The following is a 23,887-nucleotide window of genomic DNA, read 5'->3' on the forward strand; positions in this document are numbered from 1 at the left end:
GAGTGGCTGAGAGTGAGTGTGGTGGAACCCTTGTATCCAAATTCACCTGAGAGATTAAATCTGTCATTCCAGAATGTGAAAATGCAGTTATATCATCCATGCTTTTTAACTCTACGTACACAAGTTTCTGGCTATATTTGTTTCAAAAAATCATCAGCTGAGACTTAGAAATGTATCAAAACAAATTTGGTGAGACTTTCATCAGGCTAAAGCTGTAGATTATTTGACTAGGGTTGAATTTGGTGGACATAAGCTGCTGTTCATCAGCTGAAGACTTGTCTCCTCATGCACTGTTGTGGACAGGTTTGACTGCATTCCTCAAACTGATGACAAACAATCCTTGGCAAGGCTATCACACTGAAATAAAAACAGCGATGCTACATACGCAGTGCAAGTTTACATAAACCGTAATCTTAGTTTTTCTGCTGTAGTGGAAAATTTGGAAAAATTAATCTACACTAGTAAAGGGCATGCATAATTTTGTCATGGGGATTGACTCACTGTCTCTAGTGATTTGAATTTTGTAATTAAATGTGCAGTTAGGCCACATTTTCATTCATGCCTAAACCTAAAGAAATAATTTCCAATTAATAAAGTGACCTGTTCATGCAAACTGATTTTTGATATGAAGTTGAACAAGTTTCTAATATATCAGCAATCTTTCCAAAATGGATTTCAAACAAGCGATATAGTTGGTAACTTACCCTTCTAGTGGAAGTTCTCTAAAAACAATACCTACAGTGGGCTTTTGCTGCAAGTTTAGAACAGTCTTTCATGGTATATACAACTAAAGATTTTTCTCTGAGGTTCTCTTGAAAGCGCACATGGTTTACATGCCTGTGGCTAGTTAAACTTCTAATAGTACCATGCTCCCTTCAGCAGTACATTCGTAATTATTTTTCCCCAGTACTTGCACTCATGCTCAGAATCATCTCTGAATCCCATTTTGTAGAAACACAATGCTTTGCTAAAGCAGTTCTGTGAAGACGGTTATTACAGGAGCAACCTTTTTAAGTCTTTGCTCAGCAGAACTATGTGCTTCACTGTGTTGTTTCTGACTGTACAGCTTCCTCTGCCTGGAGGTCAATTATGAGTCTTAAGCATCTCCAGCTCCTCTATAATTTCTAGAATAAACAAACAGAGAAGATCCATCATAGCATGATGTCATACCTAGTTGGTTTAGCAATTGCTGTTCTGGTCATCTTCGTGTTATCATGTTCTGACAACTCCAGTCAGCTCATTCTTACGTTGACTGATTTTCTTCCATAGGTTATCCATGTAGTAGAGTGTAGAAGGTGAAGGAAATAGAAGTGAGGATTAAAACTGCTCCCCCAACTACTATAAACCCACTCCCCTCCCTGGAACACAAGAGTGATTTTGACTATTTGAAATAAAAGGCAGAGGCTGAGAATGAAGGAGCCACCGGATTCAAGAAGCACCAAAAGATTTAGAATACTCTCATCTCTGTGTGTTTGGGCTGCTCTGTCCTAGTGCAGCTGTCCCACTGCAACTTAGTATGACATTGCTCAATCAAAGCTGGTTGCCTCAGGAACCTACCAGAGTTAAGTGATCTCATTCTATCACTTAGCATTCATCATATCTACATAATTACAATTGAAAAGTGTCCAGGCAAATTAAGAGTGGCAAACCTCAACATAGAAACTATATCCTCCTGTTACCATTTGAGCCTGGCAAGGACTGCTGCAGGCCAAGAGGGAAACTGAAAAAAAACCAACCCACTTCCTGAGCTAACTAGTGAAGTCCCTTCTATCTTAATAACAGACTATTCAACAAGAATATTTTAGTGCTGCCTAATTAATAAGAAAGAGGGACATCATTAATATGCAAGCCACTTATTTTAGAAGCAGTTCATTAAACTGATTATTTTAAGATGACCTTGTCTGTTATCCCTCTACCACCAGCAGCATGCTGACCTCATAACTTATTTTGCAACTTAATTTAGGCTTGAAGATGATTGTAGAAGGAATTGTGACCATTGGTCTTGCTTAGCTTTGGCAGTAGATTGTCAAACATCAGACTTAATATTTGAAGGTGTTCTTTACTGATGTCACCCTAACCCAGATTTTGAAAAATCTCTATCTTACCTTAGCTGAGTCTGAAAAGAAGTAACAGAAAACAATCATTGTAATAAAGCCAAATGGCATGTGGTTCAACCTGGCATCAGAACAAACATTTCCTGTGGGGTTGACCTGGTTCCATCACTGCAGATTTAGGTATAATTCCCTTACAAGCAAGCAAATAAGGTGACTTGATGAGATCACCTTGTGATTCTTATTAGTATACCAGATTACTTATCCAATAACTGACAGACCTCTGTAAGCTCCATATCTTACAGCTGCAAATAAGAATGTCCCTCCCATATTGTGCAGGGTTTTGGTTTGTTTTCCACCCCCCCCCCCCCCTTTTTTTTTTTTTAAACATATCGAACACCTACACCATAGTCCTTGATGTCTGGAGGTCTCCTTACAGAGGAGACTTTTCACATAGCAGTATGTGACATGTTACGGAACAGTTTGCCTCTATCAGTGAGAGTAACTGCAACTTCCCACTTCACACAATATATTGGTCAGCCAAGTGTTTGGTGCTGGTTTCACGTCACCCCTATTGCACAAATGCATCCAGACTGACAGCCAAGTATCTGCACCATGGTAGAACTGTGCACTGCAGATCCCTTGAGAAAATGAGAAATTAGAGTCATTCCTGCTGGTATTTAAAAGCAAGACTCCAGATACTAATCACGACAACTACTAATCACAGGTGAAGGTACTGTGAGGATGGATTTAGTCACTAAGAATTCCAGCTCTTGGGAAGAAGCAACTTGTGATAAACTAGGGAGAGGAAGGGGTAAGAAAGGACATTACTCCTGAAACAAGTGTCAAACCACCAGGACTCCTTGTTCACCTTTCAGTTTGAGGCACCTGTCACAGGGGTCTCATGGCTAATCTGCCAATTTAATTACAAGCTAGTTGGTTTACAATTCTCAAATTGGCAAGCGTTACCACCTAAAGGGAATGGGGGAGGTGGGGAGAATTAGGCTGTTAAGTAACTGTTCTGGACAGCAGTTCTATTCAGCTTCATTGACTGGCTCCGAGCCACTACCAAGGCATATGGAAGAATTTCCAACAGCGTTTTATCACTATTTTAGAATTTGCTGCAGAAATCTGCAGAAACCATGTAGCCAGTTGAAAGAAAACACCAAAACCTCTCCCTTGCCTCTCCATGGGAATGAGGAAAAAAGAACTTTGATTCCTGCTTGGCTACTTAAGAATTCAGGGACAAAGGCATTTATTGTGATTCTGTAGTGCATTCACTGAATGACTGCTGTTAGCAGATTCCCCAAGTCCCAGACTGCCATGGTGTGGGACACTGCAGCATATACAATTCTTACCTGAACATAAACATGTTACCTGCAAGCTCTAATTAAAGAAGACAACATTGGCTGTCCTCCAGGAAAACAAAACAAAACCACACGCAAACCACACACCCCACCGCTTTTGTTCACCAAAACAGTACCTGGGGCTGTACCACAGTAGTAAGAGTCTGGATCTTTGATTTTTTTTTTTTTTGCTTAAAAGCAGTAGCTGCTCAAATAGATTGCAAGAGTCCAAAAAACCAGCTTGTAGAGTGGGTGCTCTAGCATACAGTAATTGTCCTCACATCAAGGGACCTTTCCATATGTAAATCCTTTCCAAGCAGAACTAGGTCACAGATATCTTCAGCCCTAAAAAGCATTTCAGTCAGCTATGCAGAAGAAAAATCACAGTCATGTATCACTTAGCTTGCTTTAGATAACCCACAGAGCTGGCACAGCCCTCCACAGCCTCAGCGCGGGATGGTCAGAGCCTTGCAAACCCCAGCTGCAGCACACAGATCAGCAAGCGGTACTGACTGCTGCAGATGGAACTGCAGTTTCCTCCTTAGTGTTCCGGAAGGCAGAATTCATCTGTACTCCAAGAACAGCACAACAAGGAAGATTTAAACACCAAATTAATACAAAGCACCAAGCCCCTGTGCACTACAGCAGGGAAAGAGCTGATGGAACTCCAGTTCTAGTGCAGAGGCTCCCTCTGTCTGAAGTGTTTATCTCCCAGTCACACTGAACCCTTGCAGCGAAGTGGCAGCAAGCTGGCAGGTACAGAAGAGGCCTTGCTTTCACACCACCAGCATAGCATCAAGTAGTACAGGTGCAAAAAAAGGCCAAACCTATACACAGGAATGTCCTTTTTGTGTGCTAATGATCCTAAGGGACAAGTAACAACATTGGCCTTACAGTTTGGGAAACAAAATTACTAGAATAAAAAGTTAGATTGGTTCCACAAAAAGAATTCCAGAATAAACACTATTGAGGCTACTACCATCCCTCAAATGTGCAAGCTAAACTTTTTTTCCTTTTGTAAAACACTGTTAAAGCCCTTTATTATTTCATGCCAGAAAGCTGTTCCAGAATCTGTCGGCTTATACAGCTTCTGAATTTGCTGCTGCAGTAAATGCAAAAATGGGGGAAGCTTTTCCAGGCTAATGAAAGAAAACAGCAATTAAGTAAACTCATAGCACATCTGTCTTCTTAGTGGATATAGGCATAGTCTAGTAGTTGACTTCAACAACTATCATGCTAGTGGCAGGAACCTTAGTGTAATCTTAAATTAATCCTATAACAGTCCATTAGTATAATCTCACACTTAAAAAGAGCAAAAAACCCTTAAGTGAACATTCTCACTGTTTAACCCCCAGAGATCCAGATTTAACAGGAGGTGGCATTCATTAACTGCAAGTAATCTAATGACTCAGCATGTGACCAGTGACAAGCAAAAGAAAATGCTGTGTCCTCCCAGCAGCAAAATAAGAACAGGCAGGGAAAGATGCCTGTAGAGGTCACAAGCTGGGAATGTGTACAAGAAGCAGGAGTTTCAAACCTGATACAGGTGCCATAAAGTAATTTTAAAACTAATACATTATGCCTTAATGTGTCAACAAGATGTGGTCATTCACAAGGACTAGAGCACTTACCTGTAGTGAACTGGTCCTCTGCTTGTTTTGTATTTTGGAAGTACAGATCAAGTATGTCTTTCAGAGATGGAATATTTAAAAAATTGTAGAAAATTGTAATTGGCAAAATCAGCACCTTTCTACCAGCTGTTTCTAATAGTCTTAACATCTCACTATGCAAAAAAAAAAGATCAACTTGCAGCAAGAGATCATTAGCTTGATCTAAAAGCTTTAAATGCTGAAAGAGTAATTCCAGTTTAAGTAAACTTTAAGAGAAACACTGAATAATCCGATTATGTTTTTAGTACCTGTTTTATCACCTAACACAGCAATTTAAGTGTAACAAAACAGCTTTCAAGAAGCAATTTATGCTTCAGACACGTGACAAAAGGGCATCAACTCCAACTAGCTACAGGCAGATTGCATTTGGGCAACACTTGCACAAGCCCTTCTGTCCATCTTATCATATTTTTGGTAAAACCTGTGCAGCTGATGAAGCTCGAAAAGTGAAGTGAAACTATACAGCCACATGCAAGCTATGACATTCAAGAAGTTTCTCATCATCACCTGGGAAGCACATGACACAAGCTTCCCTTCACCAGACACTTCATTTAGGTGCAGAGTTAATAGGCCTCCATCTACTTCATTTTGCTGCCTTCACATTTCTCCCTGCCCCATTCACACTTGCCAAGATCACATGACAAATACTCAAGCAATAGCCTGGTAAAGCTCCCATATACAGGTTAGATTTTGAGCATATTTCAATTCTTGGGATTAGCATACCCAAAGGAGCAACACAAGGAGCTGACAGCAGGTTCTTGTGTTATAAAAGAGCCGCTTCTGATTTAAAAACGGCTCCACTGAACATACTAGGTTTACACAGGTGTAAACTGTGCTTTTTACCTACACTTCGAAGTTAAGAAAGCCTACCAAAAAGCCACTAAGCTGGTATAAAGAAGGCCTGAAACCAAAAGCCAGATATTATAAACTGCTTCCATTCAGTTTTGAAGCGCATTTCGCTGAAGAATGAGACTGAACTAGATGTTCCACTGAGAAAGAGTGGGACAACTTGAAGTTTAAACTTCCCTCAAAAGAGACACCTTTCAAGGATGCCAAATGATTTCAGAACACACTCTCACACACTTCCCGGAGATTCTCATGCTCTGAAGCCTGTTGTTCCTGTTTATCTTTTTTCACACAATGCAGATGCCTATCGACCCAATCTGATAGCACAGCAAAGGCATAACATTTGTTAGCTGGGTTAATAAAATTATGTTCTCTCAAGGAAGTACAGTGTTGTTTAACTCTAGGATCACTGTCAAGAACAACTTGGTAGCCTGTGCATCTTATGCAACTCATACAAAACAAAATATGTAATTAAACTGAACAGGTTGTTCCATGTAACACAGAGAAATAAAAACCTATTTCAAGCTTCATGTGGACAGCTGGTATCATGTCTTACAGTCCATTCAAAGAAAAGACGCTTACATTTAGCTAGGAAATTAAGTACTATTAGCAAGTATGGTGGTTACTAAATATTCCGGAAAGTCTTCGGATTCTGTAGAGCAGCATTTTCAAAATATTTCTTTGTAACTTAAGGCATTTATTAACGCAAAGTTGCAGCTTTCAGACAGTGTTTTTCTAGTGTGCTCCAGTTTAACCTGTAGGACCTTACAACAAAACAACTAAAAAATAGTATGTAATTATTTCTGACAGCTACTTTTCAAAATAAATATATTGCCTGCATATGCAAGAACACCTTTGTCACTCATCTTTGTTAATCTTAACATTTTACAGTCTGTACATTTTCAATATTTGCAGTGGGTGACACTGTCAAGATGCAAGACACTAAGAAATTCAATTCATAGGATCTCCATAAAGAAAGCCAGTCATCTTTCACCTAATTTATTTAACTTTCATTTTTTTCCAATTCCAAACAAAAGCTAAATACAAGTTTTAAACAGGTAAGCACTAGTTTAATCCAAAGGGAGCAGGCTTATGCAGTTTTACTCCAGTAAAGTACTCAACCCTTAAGCAGAGCTTTCTGTCATCAAAACTATACAGTAGTCTTCCTTTTATCATTGCACAATCTTAAAATGTTCTGTCAGAACCAACTTTTGACACTCCAAACACTATTTTACATTGGTTTATAATGTCTATTCCAAAAGAAAACAACCTCAATGGGTTTTCTGTAAGAAATGTTTTAGAAACCAGTATTTCCTGCACAGTTCACCTGCAAGTTTACAAGTCTCAACTCTCAAGAAAAAATAATCCTCTACCAACATTGTTTCTGCAGCTATTATTTTACTTTATTTTTAGCTGCTTTAGCAACTTTAGACTCCAGGTCTGCCTCATCTGTATGAATGCATCCAACTCAAAAGAATACTTTCATACAGTTATACAGCAACTTGAGGAAAGAGATCCAAAACCAAAGTGCCAGTAAACTTAGACGTGGCCCAGCAAAATAAAAGAGGCAAAAAATGCCTAAACATTAAATGAGATGCTTTTTTTTTTAAAAAAAAAAAAAAAGAAAGATTTCTTTCCCACACTTCCTATTGTAATAGCCACTTCTCTGTTCATTAAAATGAATGATAGTGCTCTTTGATACAATCATTAACAGCAAAGCTATAAGGCTTTTATACCCGTTACATTCACTTCTCACCCTCCAAATACTGATGGTTAACATTATAGATGTTAAGGGGCATGACCAGCACAAATGGGAACACCACCACAAATGATCACCTTGTGCTTTCGGATACATTTGTTTCAGTGTACAGTCCCTTCATTTCACATTTTAGTAAGATGCTGATGCAGTGCAGAAGTGTGCAGAGCATCCTCTCTTTCACAAGGTCCATGCAGAAAACATCTAAAAAAAAAAATTGTAAAGTTCTGAGATACAAATGACAAAAAAAAAATCCAGGATGATCAAGTTTCACAATGTATAGTTCTGAACATGAGTCCATTTTCTTCTAAATTCTGAAAGAATAAAGTAGTGAGGAAAGTGAAAATCCACTGCTGCATTCTGTGATCTTCCCCATTTTGCTGGCCAGTACCTTACTCTGGCATGTAAGGACGGAGGTGGTCCTCAATGGTACCAACCGTCCAGTGAGTGAGCTGCTCCTGTGGCAGATACAGGCAGATGCTGCATAACTTGAAGATTGTAGCTTTGTTTTTTGGAGTCTAGAGGCAAAGAAAAAAAACCCTATTAAACATGAAGTTAACTCAAGAATAACAGGCAGTCCCCCAGCAGATCCAACCCAGTTATTAGGTTGCTGCTGGTTGTGGAGGAACAACACAGGCATTTAAAAGCCACAGTTTCTCATCTGTATGAACAGTCTGAACTCAAAACTAGTCTGTGACCTCTAATGCCCAAAATATTTTCACTATTCTGTTCATTCTTCACTTGAATAATTTTTGTAATATCACCCAAATTAAACGAATGTTTTAATCTTTCCAAAACACTGTTAAGTCTATTTCAGAACTTATTTACTTTTTAATACAAGAACATTAAAGTAATTCTATGTGAACACATCTGCAGTCTGTAGCTAGTTTTCGTATGTGTGAATCAGATTCATAGTGCAAGTTTCCTCTGAAACTGCTGAAATGTGAGCATGAATGCATGATCAATTTTTCTACTTGAGTATTTTGCAATAAAATAATTCATGTTCCCAAGAAGAAACCACATTTTATGATTAAAACATATGCATTAAAAAGAGGAACAAAAATATGCTTACCTGCAAGTGCTGTCTGTCAATGAAGAGAAACACTGACTGGTTAGGGTTGTTGACAACAATTCCAGTCTTGTCCTTTCGGCTCAGAACATGCAGAAACTGTTTTTCGTAGTCACCGTGATGAAATTCAAACTTGGCCTGCATTGTGTGAGGGAGGGGAATAAAATATTTACTAAACTGAAGCTCACATAACTAGTTAATTTCCTTCAATCTGGGGCTTTACAACCACTTCTGTTTCTTTCCTTTTCTCCTCTATGAAAAGCAGAAATCAGGGACCACAGTGACAATGATGCACTTGAGCTGTGGCACAATGTAAAGAACTGCCTAGTTTCAATCTGCCAATGCAGCTATTAGTCATTACAATGACATATTAACGGCTCGAAAGGTACAACTTTAAATATGGTTTTATATATGCAGTTAAAGGTGCAACTTTAATTGCATATATAAAACCAGATTTAGCTTGTTCTGTCATAAAATCCCTGAGCGTCAACAATACAGCACATTTCTTCCAGTAACTTACCATTAATACAGAACCAGCACAGAAAATAGATAAAACATCATTCAAAAGTCTGAATGTAAACAGCTAAAGCTGGTGACTGAAAAAATAATCCAAGATGTTTAAAATTTATTTAAGGTAAAATTATAATGCAAAAATTCCATTGATCTCAGACCCTCTTCCATCTTACAAAATACCGCAACTTGGGATACTCACAGAATCTTAATGACACCCTCATAGTTAGAGAAAGATTCAAGTGTACTAAGAGCCACATCTGATCCACTCCTACAAATACTAACATGGCATATGTATTTACCCATACATGCCACTTGTAAAGGGTCCTTCAGACATTTACATTTTCCAAGCGCTAATATAACAGTGCATAGAAGAAGCAGAATTTGGCATTCAAAACATTTACTGCTTTACAAATAAAAACAGACAACATACTTTTTAATGGCCACAGAAGTCACATATTATCAACTTCTTGGTTAAGAGAGAGTAGTTATGCTCCCTTCAGGTGCAAGTTACTTATTGAAGTTAAAAAAGAAAAAAAATACCTGAACAGGCCTAAAGGGTTCATCAGATTCCTTCCACCGAGAAAACAGGAGACAGACTATCTTCTCAATATCGTTACGAGGCCAAAGAATGAAGTCCATCTCCTGGGTACAGCCGATCACATCCTGTAAGCAATAAAATTCCGTACTTACAGTCCCTCCATTAGTCAAAGACACAAAGAAGCAACTTATCTGTACAGGCACATAATTTAAAGGTGGTACTTATTACCATGTTTATGTCATTTTCCATTTGTATTACTCACAGTAATGCAAGGACAGCAAGATGATGTAATTCTCAAGGCATATTTGAATGAGACAGATGAAAAGTAAGGCTTGAGCATTACATATTTATACAAAATTACAGAATACATGTGCTGTTACCCTTCAACCTGGACCCCACAAACACAGGCCCCCAGAATCCTTGTGCAGCAGAAGAGCTGAGAAAAATCAAAACAGCAGGATTATCCTTAACATTCACCAAGAACAGCACAAGTGTTGAAAACAAACTAAGAGTCAGCCATTGTAAAGAGTAACTTTACCCTGCGCATAGACTGGTAGCGGGGTGCATGAAGCTGTACTACATCCTTCTGCAGAAGCTCTAAGGAACTTTCCAAAGAATAGCTGGAATCCCGCACACCTTTCAGGATATTTTCTTCATAATTATTGGTCATGACTGGTATCACTTCAGACACTTCAAAAAGCGCTGACTTTTTCTTCTACCAAAAAAAAAAAAAAGCACAGGTTACATTAGGATTACAAGCCTTTTTAAGCAATTATAGATAACAGTTTATTTCAGAATTTGTGGTTTTGTTAGCATACGTGTATGAAACGCATATCTCAAGTTAAGACTTTGACACAAACCACACTAAAATTAACATGCAAAGACTTAGAAATTTAACAGAATTGGTCCAACAACTTTTTATTACAAAAAAGTTGAACATGTTTTAGTAGTCTCCAAAGACATGAATCCACACACCAATCTTGCAAACATTAAGGCTGCATCTAAACGTTAACAGCATCACCCTTTCATCACACAAAATACATGATTTGGGGCTGACCAAGAGCCCTCTATCAAGCTTCTCTTCACAAATCAAGTAACCTTTTTCTCCTCTTGCGATACTTTAAAGTTGGCCTTTTCATAAGAGTGAAGTCTTTAAATGCCACATTTGGTAAGAATTGGTGATCGAGATCCAACCAGAAGTTAGCTACAAGCCATAACCTCCTCAAAAAGGACTATTTTTATTTTCTAAATAACTTTTATACTCGCTACAAATATTTCAGTATCTCTCAAGCAAGGCAAAAACATTATGGGGAATTTGTAAAACCAGTTTTTGCTGTACGTAAAAGTCACTTAAAGTTGTAATGTCTCCTCCTAACAGTTTTCTTATAGCTCATAAAAAGCCTTGACCTATTTAAGGATCACATGACAGACAAAGCATATTTTATCAAATAACCCTCCACACTCCCAGACAGAACAGACATAGCAGGCAACTATTTGCTGAACAAGCTATGCTGAGCTAAACTCCTACTTCAAGCAAACTAGTACTGGATGGACATCTTCAGTTCACTGTGATAAGTGAATTTTACAGGATTTAAAACAGATACGCAATAAATTTCTACAAAGCAGCCAGAAAGGAGTACGAATGCTCCAACTAAAACCACTGAAGTCATTATCTAAGAAAAATCTAATTGCTACCACTGCTTAAACATTCATATTTCTCTTTATTACTCTTAGACAGTACCAAGAAATTACATTCCACTATATCCATGTCTGTTTGCAAAAAACAAAAGCAAATTGGAGTCAGAAATGTTAAAGAAATTAAAATTTAAGTTTTTCAGAGTCCTTATTAAAAAAAACCACATAACTATTACATTGAATGCAAAAACTATAAATTTGAGGGGATTAAACTATTTCAGTGCTCATCTACACGCATTTCCTGCATTATCGGCTATGTTGGTATTTGCCTCGACCTTCACTTCCTTATCATTTGCTCAGCACATTCACTTACTATAAGCATCTACTTTTATTCACCTGTGGACAGAAACTCTCCTACAATTCCAGTTAGCTTCAGAAATAACAGCAGGCTCCCCAGGCTGGCCCAGACACACAGCAAACACCAGCTCCTTTTCGTCCTCCCCCTCCCTCCCAAAACAACAGCAGCAGTTTCACATGTGCCAGTGCACTGAGGCCATTTCAATATCGCATTTTGTGACTCCTCGCTTAAACCGCCAGGTTCTCCCTTCTGCTTTAACCAGATAAATGCAGGAACTTTAGCAATCGCTCCAGCCAGGTCTGCCTTTTCAACTCAACTCTTCTCAGACAACAATTCTGCAATTCAGACCGCAATAAGGCTTAAAGAATTACAGTATTAACTTCAACAAATATTTATCGAATACAGAAGTTACCAAGTAATCATCTAATGAGGCACTGACACCCTCTGCATTACAAAACTACAAACATACAAAAAGCCAAAATGACAAACGTGAAGTAAATATTACGGCAATCAGCAATGAAAAAAATAAAGTTTAGAAGTCAATGAAATCTATTAAACTGTAAGATGGAATCAGGCAGCAAGACTTGGCACAGCATAATTAACATGCATTGGAATAGACAACACAGAGAGAAACATTAAAACGAAGTTACCTTGTCTTTGAACACAAAGGCAATGTACATCTTGAAGTCAAACTGGTCAGCTAAAGATTCTTTTTTCTTTCTAAGCTGAGCACGAAGTCTGTTCAGAGCTTGTTTCTTCCGGGAGTTTGGGTCCCCCATTTTGCAATGTAGGTGGTACTAAAGCCTTTGGAAACTGTTGCTAAACTATGGGCACCTTTTCGTAAGACTCAAGTACAACAGAAACAAGTCGTTTTATTCCTGCTAATACGACTGAACAGATAAAATGCGAATGTAACCCAAAACCGCACCTCCGGCAATTTTTTAGGAGAATGTCGCATCAGAGGGGCCAAGAGACAAAGTAAGTAGTTGTCCAGCCATGGCTGGACAAGAGGTTTTACAATAAATCAAGAAAAAAGAAAAAAAAAAAAAAAGAAAAAAGAAAAAAAAAAATGAAGAACAGTTTAGCTGCAGGAATAAGTGTGGGTAAGAATGAAAAAGAAAAAAAAAATCTTATCACAATTTATGTGTACAATAAAAAGCAACTGGCACAAGCCCAATCCATGGGGGGGTACTTTTGCTCTGCTTACAAAAAAAAAATGAAGCTGAAATCACAAATTGCGCTTTACCCCAGCCAGATTCATGACTCTACTGATTATTATTCTCAGCTTTCCGCTATTGCTATGTTGCCTTTTTTTCTTTAAAATTATTACACTTGGTGGAGAGCAGAGAAAAGGATGCAGAGGAGTGCACATCCTAGGAGATATAAGATTTCTCTGCCAACAACAAAATCAACTACAGACAACACAGCGCTGGTTTGCAGGGGAGCAAAGAGAAAAAACAGCGGAGTCATTTCTAACTTCATCCTGCTCATCATCAGGCACATCATCACCCTGAGGCTGCTGCTGCCAAAGAGAAGAGGGATCATGATGGCCACAGACGAGGGGCAGGCAGGGGTTGAAGGGGCAGTATTATCTCACCTAGAGACTAAAACCCAAACCAGCGCCCCAAACCCGGGCTCCTTTACGGCTGGGAGAACCCTACATCCCCCGACACCCCACACGCTCCCTAGGCTGCTGATTCCCGGGGGATCCTCTCTCCCCGCCGCTGCTGCGCTGCGCAGCGAGCACGGTTAGCCCAGGCTGTGCATGGCAAACGCTTTTGGCTTCTCCTGAGGCCTCTGTCTCCTACACGAGCTAGCGGAGGCTGCAGCGGGTGGGCTGTGCCCGGGGCACCCCCAGTAGCACGGCGCCTCCCCTCTCACTTCATGGTCAGGATTTGGAAAACATGGAGAGTTTTGCTCCCAAAAATTTTCGGTGTTCAAAATTTTCGCGAGGTTTTTTTTTTTACTAATTGCAAGCCTAGGTTGCAATTCTAAACCTCTAAAACACCCTCCCCACTTAAAAAAAAAAAAAAAAAAAGGCAAATCCCCAATTATCAGGTTATTTTCTTCCTCTCTCCAGACATTTTTTCCCCTCCCCAAGGTGTTTGATTAGTCGAGGCTAAAAAAAAAAGTTTTTCGGTTAGCAAATCTGTCAGACCAGGTTAAGAAAAGGGGGTAAAGTATACCCCTTTCTCTCCTGACCCAAAAAAAAATTGAAAAAGAAAGGAAAATAAAAACAACAACAAAAAAAGGAGCCCCTCCCAAAACTTTTCCCCCCAACTGAAGCAAGAGACTGAGAGACTCGGGCAGGAGGCCGAGAGCGCGGCCCGCTCGCTACCCGCAGCCGGCGGGCGCAGGAGGAGCAGTGGAGGCGGCGGCGCTGCTGGCAGCACGGAGAGGAGCCATGTCAAGATAAAGCCACGAAGCCACGGAGCCCCCCCATCCCTGCCGCAGTGGACACGGTGACCGGGCCGCCCGCTCTGCCGCTGCTCGGCCCCAACCTGGTCCCCATAGTCTAGCTCAGCGCCCCGGTGCCGGGGAGTGGGGAAATGGTGGCGGAGAGAGGAAGAGGAGAAGGAGGAAGAGGCGACGGCGGCGGCGGAAGGTGGAGGAGGAGGAGGCGGCGGCGGCGGGTCCCTGCGCTAGTGGCTCCCACGGAGGGCGGCGGGCATAGAGATCCCGGAGCGGCGGCGGAGGGCGGTCGGGAAAAGGACGAAAGGGCTGAGAGCCTCTCTTCGCCCACGCGGCCCCCGGGACGTCCTCGAAGGTGGCGGGAGGAGGGAGCGGGAGCGCCGGGGTCTGCGGCTGAGCCTCGGCCCGGGAGCGAGTGCGGAGCGGAGCTGCGCCGTCAGCACCCACCACTCAAAATGGCAGCACCTGAGTCACACAGGCGCCGCCCTGCCCGCACCGCGCGACGGCGCTCTGCCGGCGCGTACCAAGCGCTCCGGTTGCCCGGGGGGGAAACAGAATCTTGTGCTCCAGCCAGGAAGGCTCAGAGATAACTACACTAGCCACAGACGCTCCCTGTGTGGCGAACGATAAAAGCGAGAACAACAGCGGCAGAGCATCTCCCAGCCGTCGCCACGCCGAGAATCCGAGTCGCGCTTCTCTGCTCCTTCTACCCCCGCACTGCCATTCCTCGTGTAACCGCCATCATGCCCCACGTGATGCTGAGTCGGGCACAGCCCGCGGGACAAGGACCCGGATGGAGTTGCTCAACGGAGTTCGGGGCGGGGGGGGGCAGGGAGCCTAAAGTGGGGGAAGGGAGCATTGCCTGTTCCCCCCTCCCCTGCCGGAGGTGGTATCTGCCCGGGGCCGCTGTCCCCCGCTCCCCGCCTGCGACAGGCGGCTCTTCGCTAAGCTCAGATTTTTCCTCCCCTGCTGGGGTCTTGTCGTAGATAAAGTGACTACTTAGACTTGATTCAACCTTAAGTGTCCCACTGTTGTTGGAAGACACAAGGTTATAAGTTTTGCAGTGGTGCCTTGTGTTTAATTTCGTTCGCTGGGGTTTGTATTCAGCCCAGCATGCTTCAGTGAAGTAAACTGTAAATAAACTAAAAATAAGTGCAGCCCTTGACCCAAAGCTGTGGGTGTGATGGTGTGCCTCCAGCGCCGCTCTTGCAGCACAGTCCCGTGCACAGCCGTGTGTGACAACGTGTGTTCCCTCATTTATATACCTGAGCAACTGATGTTCTGGAGACGCAAACCTACTCCTGGGAGAAAAGCAAAGCGTTCTCATTTCTGTGCCAAAAACAGAGGCTTGTACCTCCCACCTTTCACCTTTCCTGCAGTGACAAAGGAGACAGGACACGGCTTTACCTTGGGAGGGAACCACCTTCTCCACGGCCTGTCCCTCGTGTCTTGCCCAGCCCGTGCCAGGGAAAGCCAAAACTGCCCAGACTGGAGGTGCTGCTAAAATGCTGGTTCGCCCTGTGCTGCTCCAGAGTGTGCCAAAGGGCTGTGGGGAGGGTGAAGGTGTCGCTCCCCCCTCCTCTCTGTAAACTGGAGCCTGTGACTCACTGAACTGCAACGATATTAAAAAGATTACAAAGGGGAAGACAAGCACGGGCACCGTCTATCTCACTGTATTGTGTTTCAAAGCCCATGGTGCTGACATTCTCCCATAATCTCCAGTAGATTTCAGTCTTTTTTTTTTTTTTTCCCCCTTGGTCTCTGCTTTTACTTGTCTCTGCTGTTTTCCCTTGTTCTCTCCTGACCCGTCACATTCTTTATTCCCCTTTAATGCACCTTTCCTTTACACACACTTCCCCTTGGACACCCCGTTGACTTTTCCTCCTGCCTGTCTTGTGGTGGGCAGCTGCCATGGCTCAGCCCTTAGACCTCATTGTCCTCCCCCAGCGTCAGTCGGGCCCTCTGGTGCAACCACTCCATCTTGCCTCCCCTGTCACAGGCACCACCCAGAACGCTGCCCTCTCGTTTCAACAGGAACAGAGCTGAAACAGATTGGTTTTTTTACCCACTTACAGAGTGCTGTTCACCTCTAAGGGCAATGCCTATTGAAAATAACCCCGTATCTGGAGGCAAAAAAGCAAGGCATCTAAATAAGAGTATTACATTAGCTGTGCACTGCTGGGACTATTGCAGAATGCCAACATTTTTAATCGGTAATATCAGCCTGGGCTCAACGAGAGCTGTGTTTAGACACCTGCTTTTTCACTCCAGGCAGTTTTGCTTGCCGAGCTGCCCTGTACGGCATTTTGCGCCACAGCCTGACATTCTCTTCGGTGCCCGCTGCTATTTTAAGCTGTGACTCACACTTGGCCTGTGACCCTCTTTGTGCCAGCGCAGCCGATGCAAAGGCGGCCTGGCACAGCAGCTCTGCTTGACGCAGGGTTCGCCCCGCCACGGAACGGCTGCCGAGGGAACTGGCACCTTGCCCACCTGCGAAGGAGAAAGGAAGGAGTTTTCTTCCAGCCCAGTAACTCCAGCTGCCCTCTGGAGCTCAGGGATGCAGCCACAGCAACTGCCCTTTGTCACAAGGGGTTGGGCAGCTGCCCAGCCCCAGGTTGAGAAATGCTTCCATAATTCTTGTGCTGGCACAAGAACAGGTTTTCTTCTGGAGGACTTTGCAGAAGAGCTATGAGGAGAGGGATATATATACTTAGAGGAAATATATATGTATATCCTAAAGGAAATGGGAGATCGAGGACAGAGTATTTCGTGTTAAGCAGCCACCAGCTGTCTCTTGCAAACACAGGCTGCTCAGATCCTTTCACAACATTTCAGAAGGGGATGGGGAACTGAAATCACTCCAGGTTCCCTCTGCATAGACTTCTGCTCCTCCTTATATAGGCAACTACCTCCCGTAACAAACTCAGAGAAGATTATTTTCTTTTTGCTAACTGGCTAATAAAGATATCCTGGCAGCATTTACACAAGTGAGTACATCAACCAACCATGATATGTTTATTATACATATATGTACAGAAATATCTGCACTATTAAAGCTGTGAGTAATAGCTGAGTCTTGTTCTACTTTTGTAAAATCGTAGTTCTATTCCTCCATTGTGCACAATGAAGAAGCTCATATAGCAGAAAAATATCAGCATCTTAGTTAAAATATATATTCTTGAGTAAAATCTCTTACTGAATGGAGGGTTAAGACTTAGCAAAATAAATATTTGTATGCTATTGATCCATAATTCTCTTAACCAGATCATTGTGTATGATTGTTATGTTGCTTACTGGTAATGCAATGTTGTGTCATTTATAGGAGAGGCTCTCGTGCCTGAAAGCTGATGTGTGTTTTACAGTTGTAATACTTGGTCTAATGACGGACTGCCTCCCTTCAAATCTAGTTTAAAACTATATAAACTTTATCATTAAGGAGAGAACAATGTGAGTGGCATACAAAACAAACCCCACAAGTAGGTTGTGGCAGTGTATGCAAAATATGTAACTATTCTTTTTTGAGGCTTCAATCCCATTAGCACAGCAAAAATAGTGGGTTTTGTGCGAGTTAAATCTGGGCTGAGCAAAACAGTGGAGCGAGTCAGCTTCTGCTTGGTTAACACAGCTAAGACAAGCTGATGTTTTTCGGTCTTTCTCCCACTCAGCTACCTTGTAGCTGCAGTCCTGTACTCTTTGAGGAGCGCAGTGCATGCACATGGTTGCTTGGATATTTTATCCTTTTCTGCTCTGAAAAGCTTGTTTTCTATTTGTGTTTTTTATTGTTTCCTTGCTGTTTTCAGTGAAGTTAAGCACTGTATAGGTTTTTTTTCACATTTCAGTTGCATAATAAGTTGTGGTGTTTTCTGTAAATAAAAAAAGATTGAAAACTTAATAGAAACACCTTTTCCAAAATTTATGTGATTTTAGAGTCTATAACTCCTGTTTTCAGAATTAAATGTTTGTTCATTAGCATGTGGGCAAGATTATACTCTAACGCCTCTGCTTTTAATTTCCAGCTTAATAATTAGTTACTTAAAACAATAATTTCTAGTTAATAATTAGTTTTTTAACAGATTGTAGCAGCTTAAGATATACGTTATAAACATGGTTAGGAAGAGATGAGGTGGATTCTGTTATCGTTCTGTTTATACTTTCTGTGCATACTGTACTGGCTGTTAGAAGGAGTATCAGCCCTGAAGCTACTTGCTTCAAAAACAGAACTATGATTAATTCAGTGCCAAATGTTTATGCATCAGACAAAAATAAAGTAGTATTCCTTTCTGAGTTCAAACAAGACAAATTAGGTAGCAATTAAAACTCTTTCATACACTTCAGAGTATACTGTGATTCACTCTTTCTGCCTTGAGAGCAAACATTAGTTGCCAAGGCACAACGGGAATGCTTCTGTGTAGAGAAATTGAAATGTTTAATGTGGAAAACAGTCCTTACATCATACTGTGGACAACTATATACCCACTGCAGAGCTATTGCTACAATATGAAGCTTCATTCATCACTTCCCTGTGTCCTGCCTTCTAGTTGTAGGGCTGTGGTCATAAAATGGACCATGTGTTCTTTGGCACATAATCATAAACTTTGGTGGAACTACAACTACTGTCTTGCTGGGTTTGTTCCATTTTAGTAATTATGTGGTGCTGGAGCAAGTTCAGAGAAGGGCAACAAAGCTGGTGAGGGGTCTGGAGAACAAGTCCTGTGTGGAGCAGCTGAGGGAACTGGGGCTGTTTAGTCTGGAGAAAAGGAGGCTGAGGGGAGACCTGATCACTGTCTACAACTACCTGAAAGGAGGTTGTAGCATGAAGGAGGTTGGTCTCTTCTCCCAAGTAGCAAGTGATAGGATGAGAGTAAATGGCCTCAGGTTGTGCCAGGGGAGGTTTAGATTGGATATGAGGAAAAAATTCTTCATGGAGAGGGTTGTCAGGCCTTGGAACAGGCTGCCCAGGGAAGTGGTGGAGTTACCATCCCTGGAGGTGTTTAAAAGATGTGTAGATGAGGTTCTTAGGGACATGGTTTAGAGGTGGACTTGGCTCTGTTAGGTTAATGGTTGGGCTTGATGATCTTAGAGCTCTTTTCCAAACAAGTGATTCTATGATATATATTTAAGTACACTTGATTATGTTTATCCTCATTTTTTGCTTGTCTGGGTTGTGCTTTCCTAACTTGTTTAGGACTGCTGAGTATGGGTGGCTATGATGTCAAAAGTAACTAAATGTTCTCAGTGCCTTTGCTGAGAGGGTGCCTTCCCAAAACACTGGTGCCCAATCAATTGCTTCTGTGAGTGTGGTAGTCATGAGTTGTTAAACAGCTTGGCCCTTTGTTTAGTATAACAAATGCATGTCCTGTCTCTAGAACTTTTCATTTATTCTGAAAATGTCTGAACTGCACATTGCTTCCAATTTGTACATAAACCTGCAATTCAGATTTCACAGGATAAAGTGTTTTGGTATCTGAAAGACTAGTGACTCTTTGTCACTGTGCTGCTTTATTTTTAACTGAAGTTCTCAATTAATGCTGTGCAAATGCATGTCTTTATTAGACTGATTTGACATATCAAAACCAGACTCAGGTTCCAATATAAGTTTTGTGTTTGCCAGCAGCTGCTTGCAAGAATAAAACATGAAACAACTTATTTTATTTATTCAGTCTGCAAATAATATTCTAAATACTCGTAGTCAGCAGAATTGGAAGTAGCTTTAGATTAGCAATTCCTAGCCTTTATAGAGAATTTTTCATTTTTAAATTTAGAAGCACTACAAAAACGATGGGTTGTTTTTTTAGGGCAAATCCATAGCTGAGAAGGTTAGGATCTAACTGGTGTAAGGGACTCGCACAGTACTTAATTAGGGACAAATTCAGAAGATGAGATGTCGATTTTTCTTCTAACCTTCCACCTCTGAAGCACTTAGGATCACTGTTCACAGGACAATCTTTTATTCTAAAACACAAAAACTGCAGCCTCTCTGGAGAGATTGAATTAATAGCAGTGGCCATCCCTGAAAACCAGCTTGCATTATAAGTTATACCTGGAGTGTCCTGTGCATATAATCCATTATTTGGACAGAGTTTTACAAACGTGCAGCCTTTTGTGATGATCAGCCTAGAAAAAAAAGAAGAACATGAACTTGTTGGTAACGTAAGAAACACTCATCTATGCATTGGAACAGGCTGCCCAGGGAAGTGGTGGAGTCACCATCCCTGAAGGTGTTTAAAAGGCATTTAGACGAGGTTCTTGGGGACATGGTTTAGTGCTAAAGTTAGGTTAGGTTAGGGTTGGACTCGATGATCCTCAGGGTCTCTTCCAATTGAAATGATTCTATGATTCTAATACAACGTTAATACCCCAGAAACAAAAGGCTACGGGAGGGAAGCGTTAGGACACGTAATGCCACGCTGCCACCTAGTGTCACCCGGCGGAGTGCAGAGAGCAGTCCTAGCCCTGAAATAAATATTTTTGTTGGACAGAAAGGCCAGGAGAAGGCAAGGGACCCTGAGAGCCATAGCTCATGTTGATTATTGAGTCAGAGACCCCAAGCCCAGCCTCGGGGTTCCCTCCCGGGACCCTTTTGCGGAGCTTGCACCCAGGGCAGGGCTAAGATAACAGCACTGACGTGCTCCAGTGGCACAACACTGTGCTGAGTCCCTCGACCCTCTCCACAGCAGTTCCATGCATCTAAAACAGTTACAGGAGTCGCTTACATTGAATATTAATAACTAGGAAAGCATTTATGATATTTACATAAGAGCATAATTTACAAAGTAGAAAATGACAATGTAATTCACCTGCACCCAATGTGGCAGGTAGAAATAAAGAAACCATTAAGTACCCTAGAGCTAGACAATTATCTGTGCGTTACAATAAAGGCCCTGACAAAAGGCACAATGTGACTGCTAAGTAGAAATACCGTTTTGCCAGTACTTGATTCGCGTAGCAAAGTCCAAACTCTCTCTGTGTAATGCTTAGGAAGTTTCCACACACCAAATTTAAGCAAGACCCCACAGCCACTGTAGACCAGGAAGTGCCTTTCCACCCATTCCCACGTCCCCAGGCACCTGAAGTCTACCAAGAAGCCTTTTTTTTTCCTGCTGTCATTTGCTGTAAAAACTGGTAACATATATCAATAGCAATGGAGTATAAAAGCTCTAAAAAGTACACCTTCTCGACTGCCATGAATAATCTAAAAATTGGCTGAGCTCTATGGGAAACCTCATAGTGTTTGCTTCAGCTCACTTGAAGTGCAAATAGTCGTAAGTATTCATGACAGAGAGTTTTATTTTTTATTAAACAAGCTGAAATGCATTATATTGCACTCAATCTGAAGACAGATTCCTCTAGTAGTGGGTTGACAGATTTTTACATGTAAAAAGGCCATAACCCCTATTTAAAGTTAACCTTCAGCCACAAAAATGGCAATTCCTACAACAAGGTAACCTGAAACCTTTTTGTGAGATTTTTATATAATTATACTGGTTTCCCACAGTTAAGACTATGAATGAGCTTCCGATAATAAGCTCTCGGTGTTCTTTCTGACACGATGAAGGAGTTCTTTACAAACCTTTCAAACTGAAGAAACTGAACTGAAGGAAAACTCGGAGACACAGTGGTTCATAATAGGACGTGTTCTTCAGCTGGATAAATTGAGGGAGTGGCACCTTTGCAATAAACCTCCAGATCATTTGCCTCCAGCAAGGAACAAATTTAAAAGGAAAACAAACAGAACTGTCACATCAGAACCATCTCTCATTACCTCAGGCCCTTTCTAATTATCAGCATTTCCAAAAGTGGTTGTTCCAGTTCTGAACTGTAAATGAACACTTCTTTTGTTTTTTTTCTAATATAACAGAACAATACCAATTTAGATAGACATTTCTGCCCATGTTATTTTTATTTTCCTGATAGAAGACAAAGCTTACTGAGGTGACAGCTTGCTGATGACACTATATGATTGAAGATAACAGGAATGGAGCTGACTGAATGACTGCAGAAGGGCATTATGGAATTCAGTAACTGATGAATACAGCAGCCAGTGAAATTCAATGTAGATAAACATAAGAGAACATACATAGGAAAAAAAAATCTTAATTTCATATATCAAATAACAGACTTCAAACTGACCATCATTGAAGAATAAGAGCTCAGGGTTATGACAGACATTTCCACAAGAATGTCAGCGTGATGTTCAGCAGTGATTAAAAAGGCAAATCAAGGGACATACAGCTCACAAAAGAGCAGAAAGATGGAACAGCTTTCATGTAGGGAAACCTACATGTAGACCCAGGAGAGAAAACTGGAGAGCAATCTGTGTAAAAGCAGCCTAGATGAGGACCAGTTGTTTGCTTTGTCTTCCAGTACAGGCACTGGGGACATCAACTGAAGTTATAGGAATCAGGTTCAAAAGAAAAAAATAGAAGAAGGAGAGGGTTCTTCAGACAATGCCTATTTGTGCTCTGGAACTACTTGCAAAAGGATGTTATGGACAATGAAAGTTTAAATGGGTCAATGGGAGACTGAACAAGTTTATGCAAGAGAGATCAGCTTTATTTCCTTATCCTTGTTTAAAGATTTCCCAATTCATAATTTTTTATATTCTGTCTTTCTTTCATCAGACTGTCAGGGTGCCAGAGCACTGGAACAGGCTGCCCAGAGAGGTTGTGGAGTCTCCTTCTCTGGAGACATCCAAAACCTGCCTGGACACATTCGTGTGTGATCTGCTCTGGGTGAACCTGCTTTAGCAGGTGGGTTGAATTAAATGATCTCCAGAGGTCCCTTCCAACCTCAACCATTCTGTGATTCTGTGACTTAGATAGCGGTGATAACAATAAAGTGGAAACATGATTTAAATTTGGGTTGGTAAAGTATCTTTCTAAAATACAATGAATAATGGGAGTGAGAAAGCAGTCAAGAGAGATCTTGTCTAGTTTTGAGGTTCAGGGAGATTTTGGACATGGAACTAGACAGCTTTCTATGTAACTTATTACCAGTCAAGACGAGCACCAGGCAATATCTGAGTGCTTCTTTTTCCACAGCTTCAGCCCTGGTGCTTCTGGCCCAAGAGGGTCAGACTGCACCAGACAGAGGCACCGGCAGGGCCATGATGTGCAGCTCACAGCTGACATGTCTCATATCCTAGTGCTGAGTTTTCTCCTGACCTTCCTCACAATCAAAAGCTGCCCCCGGAGCACCTACCATGGCACTTGCTCTGCTGAAGCTGAAGGAATATTGTGGAATATTCTGGAATATTGTTTCCAGTTCTGGGCCCCTCAGTTCAAGAAGGACAGGGAACTGCTGGAGAGGGTCCAGCGCAGGGCAACAAAGATGATCAAGGGAGTGGAGCACCTCCCGTATAAGGAAAGGCTGAGGGAGCTGGGGCTCTTTAGCTTGGAAGAGACTGAGGGGTGACCTCATTAATAGTTACAAATATGTAAAGGGTGAGTGTCACGAGGATGGAGCCAGGCTCTTCTCAGTGACAAACAATGGTAGGACAAGGGGCAATGGGTACAAACTGGAACACAGGAGGTTCCACCTGAATATGAGGAGAAACTTCGTTACTCGGAGGGTTCCAGAGCACTGGAACAGGCTGCCCAGCGAGGTTGTGGAGTCTCTTTCTCTGTAGACATTCAAAACCCGCCTGGACACCTTCCTGTGTAACCTCATGTAGGTGTTCCTGCTCCGGCGGGG

General features: G+C 41.7%; 1 protein-coding gene across 5 annotated transcripts; it reads right to left on the bottom strand.

Annotated features, from left to right (window-relative positions):
- Window positions 1-1,066: 1,066 nt before the first annotated feature.
- Window positions 1,067-14,644, bottom strand: LOC308037129 (uncharacterized protein C6orf62 homolog). 5 transcript variants are annotated; one of them, XR_013921728.1, is made up of 6 exons: window positions 12,433-14,644; window positions 10,328-10,504; window positions 9,792-9,914; window positions 8,742-8,876; window positions 7,750-7,873; window positions 1,067-1,124 (listed from the first exon to the last, which is right to left on the bottom strand). XR_013921728.1 is itself a non-coding variant. In XM_080338658.1 (6 exons), the coding sequence occupies exons 1-5, from the start codon at window positions 12,559-12,561 to the stop codon at window positions 8,062-8,064; spliced, it is 690 nt and encodes a 229-aa protein (XP_080194784.1). In that variant the 5' UTR covers window positions 12,562-14,644; the 3' UTR covers window positions 6,345-7,873; window position 8,061. The 5 variants fall into 5 exon arrangements, 3 of the variants coding, with proteins under 3 accessions (XP_080194784.1, XP_080194785.1, XP_080194783.1); XR_013921729.1 differs by lacking the exon at window positions 1,067-1,124 and adding an exon at window positions 1,214-1,260 and having other exon boundaries at window positions 7,750-8,187; XM_080338658.1 differs by lacking the exon at window positions 1,067-1,124 and adding an exon at window positions 8,061-8,187 and having other exon boundaries at window positions 6,345-7,873.
- Window positions 14,645-23,887: the final 9,243 nt, after the last annotated feature.

This window comes from Nesoenas mayeri (genome assembly GCF_963082525.1).
Source record: "Nesoenas mayeri genome assembly, chromosome: 2".
Taxonomy (NCBI): domain Eukaryota; kingdom Metazoa; phylum Chordata; class Aves; order Columbiformes; family Columbidae; genus Nesoenas; species Nesoenas mayeri.

Bases quoted from the DNA above. Each gene is read 5' to 3' on its own strand.
- LOC308037129 (XM_080338658.1), bottom strand. From the start codon at position 12,561: ATGGGGGACCCAAACTCCCGGAAGAAACAAGCTCTGAACAGACTTCGT. The intron at 8,877-9,791 runs GTATTTTTTTTC...CACACAATGCAG, and splicing joins AACCCTTTAGGCCTGTTCAG to GCCAAGTTTGAATTTCATCA. The intron at 8,188-8,741 runs GTAAGCATATTT...CTTTGCCTCTAG, and splicing joins TTGACAGACAGCACTTGCAG to ACTCCAAAAAACAAAGCTAC.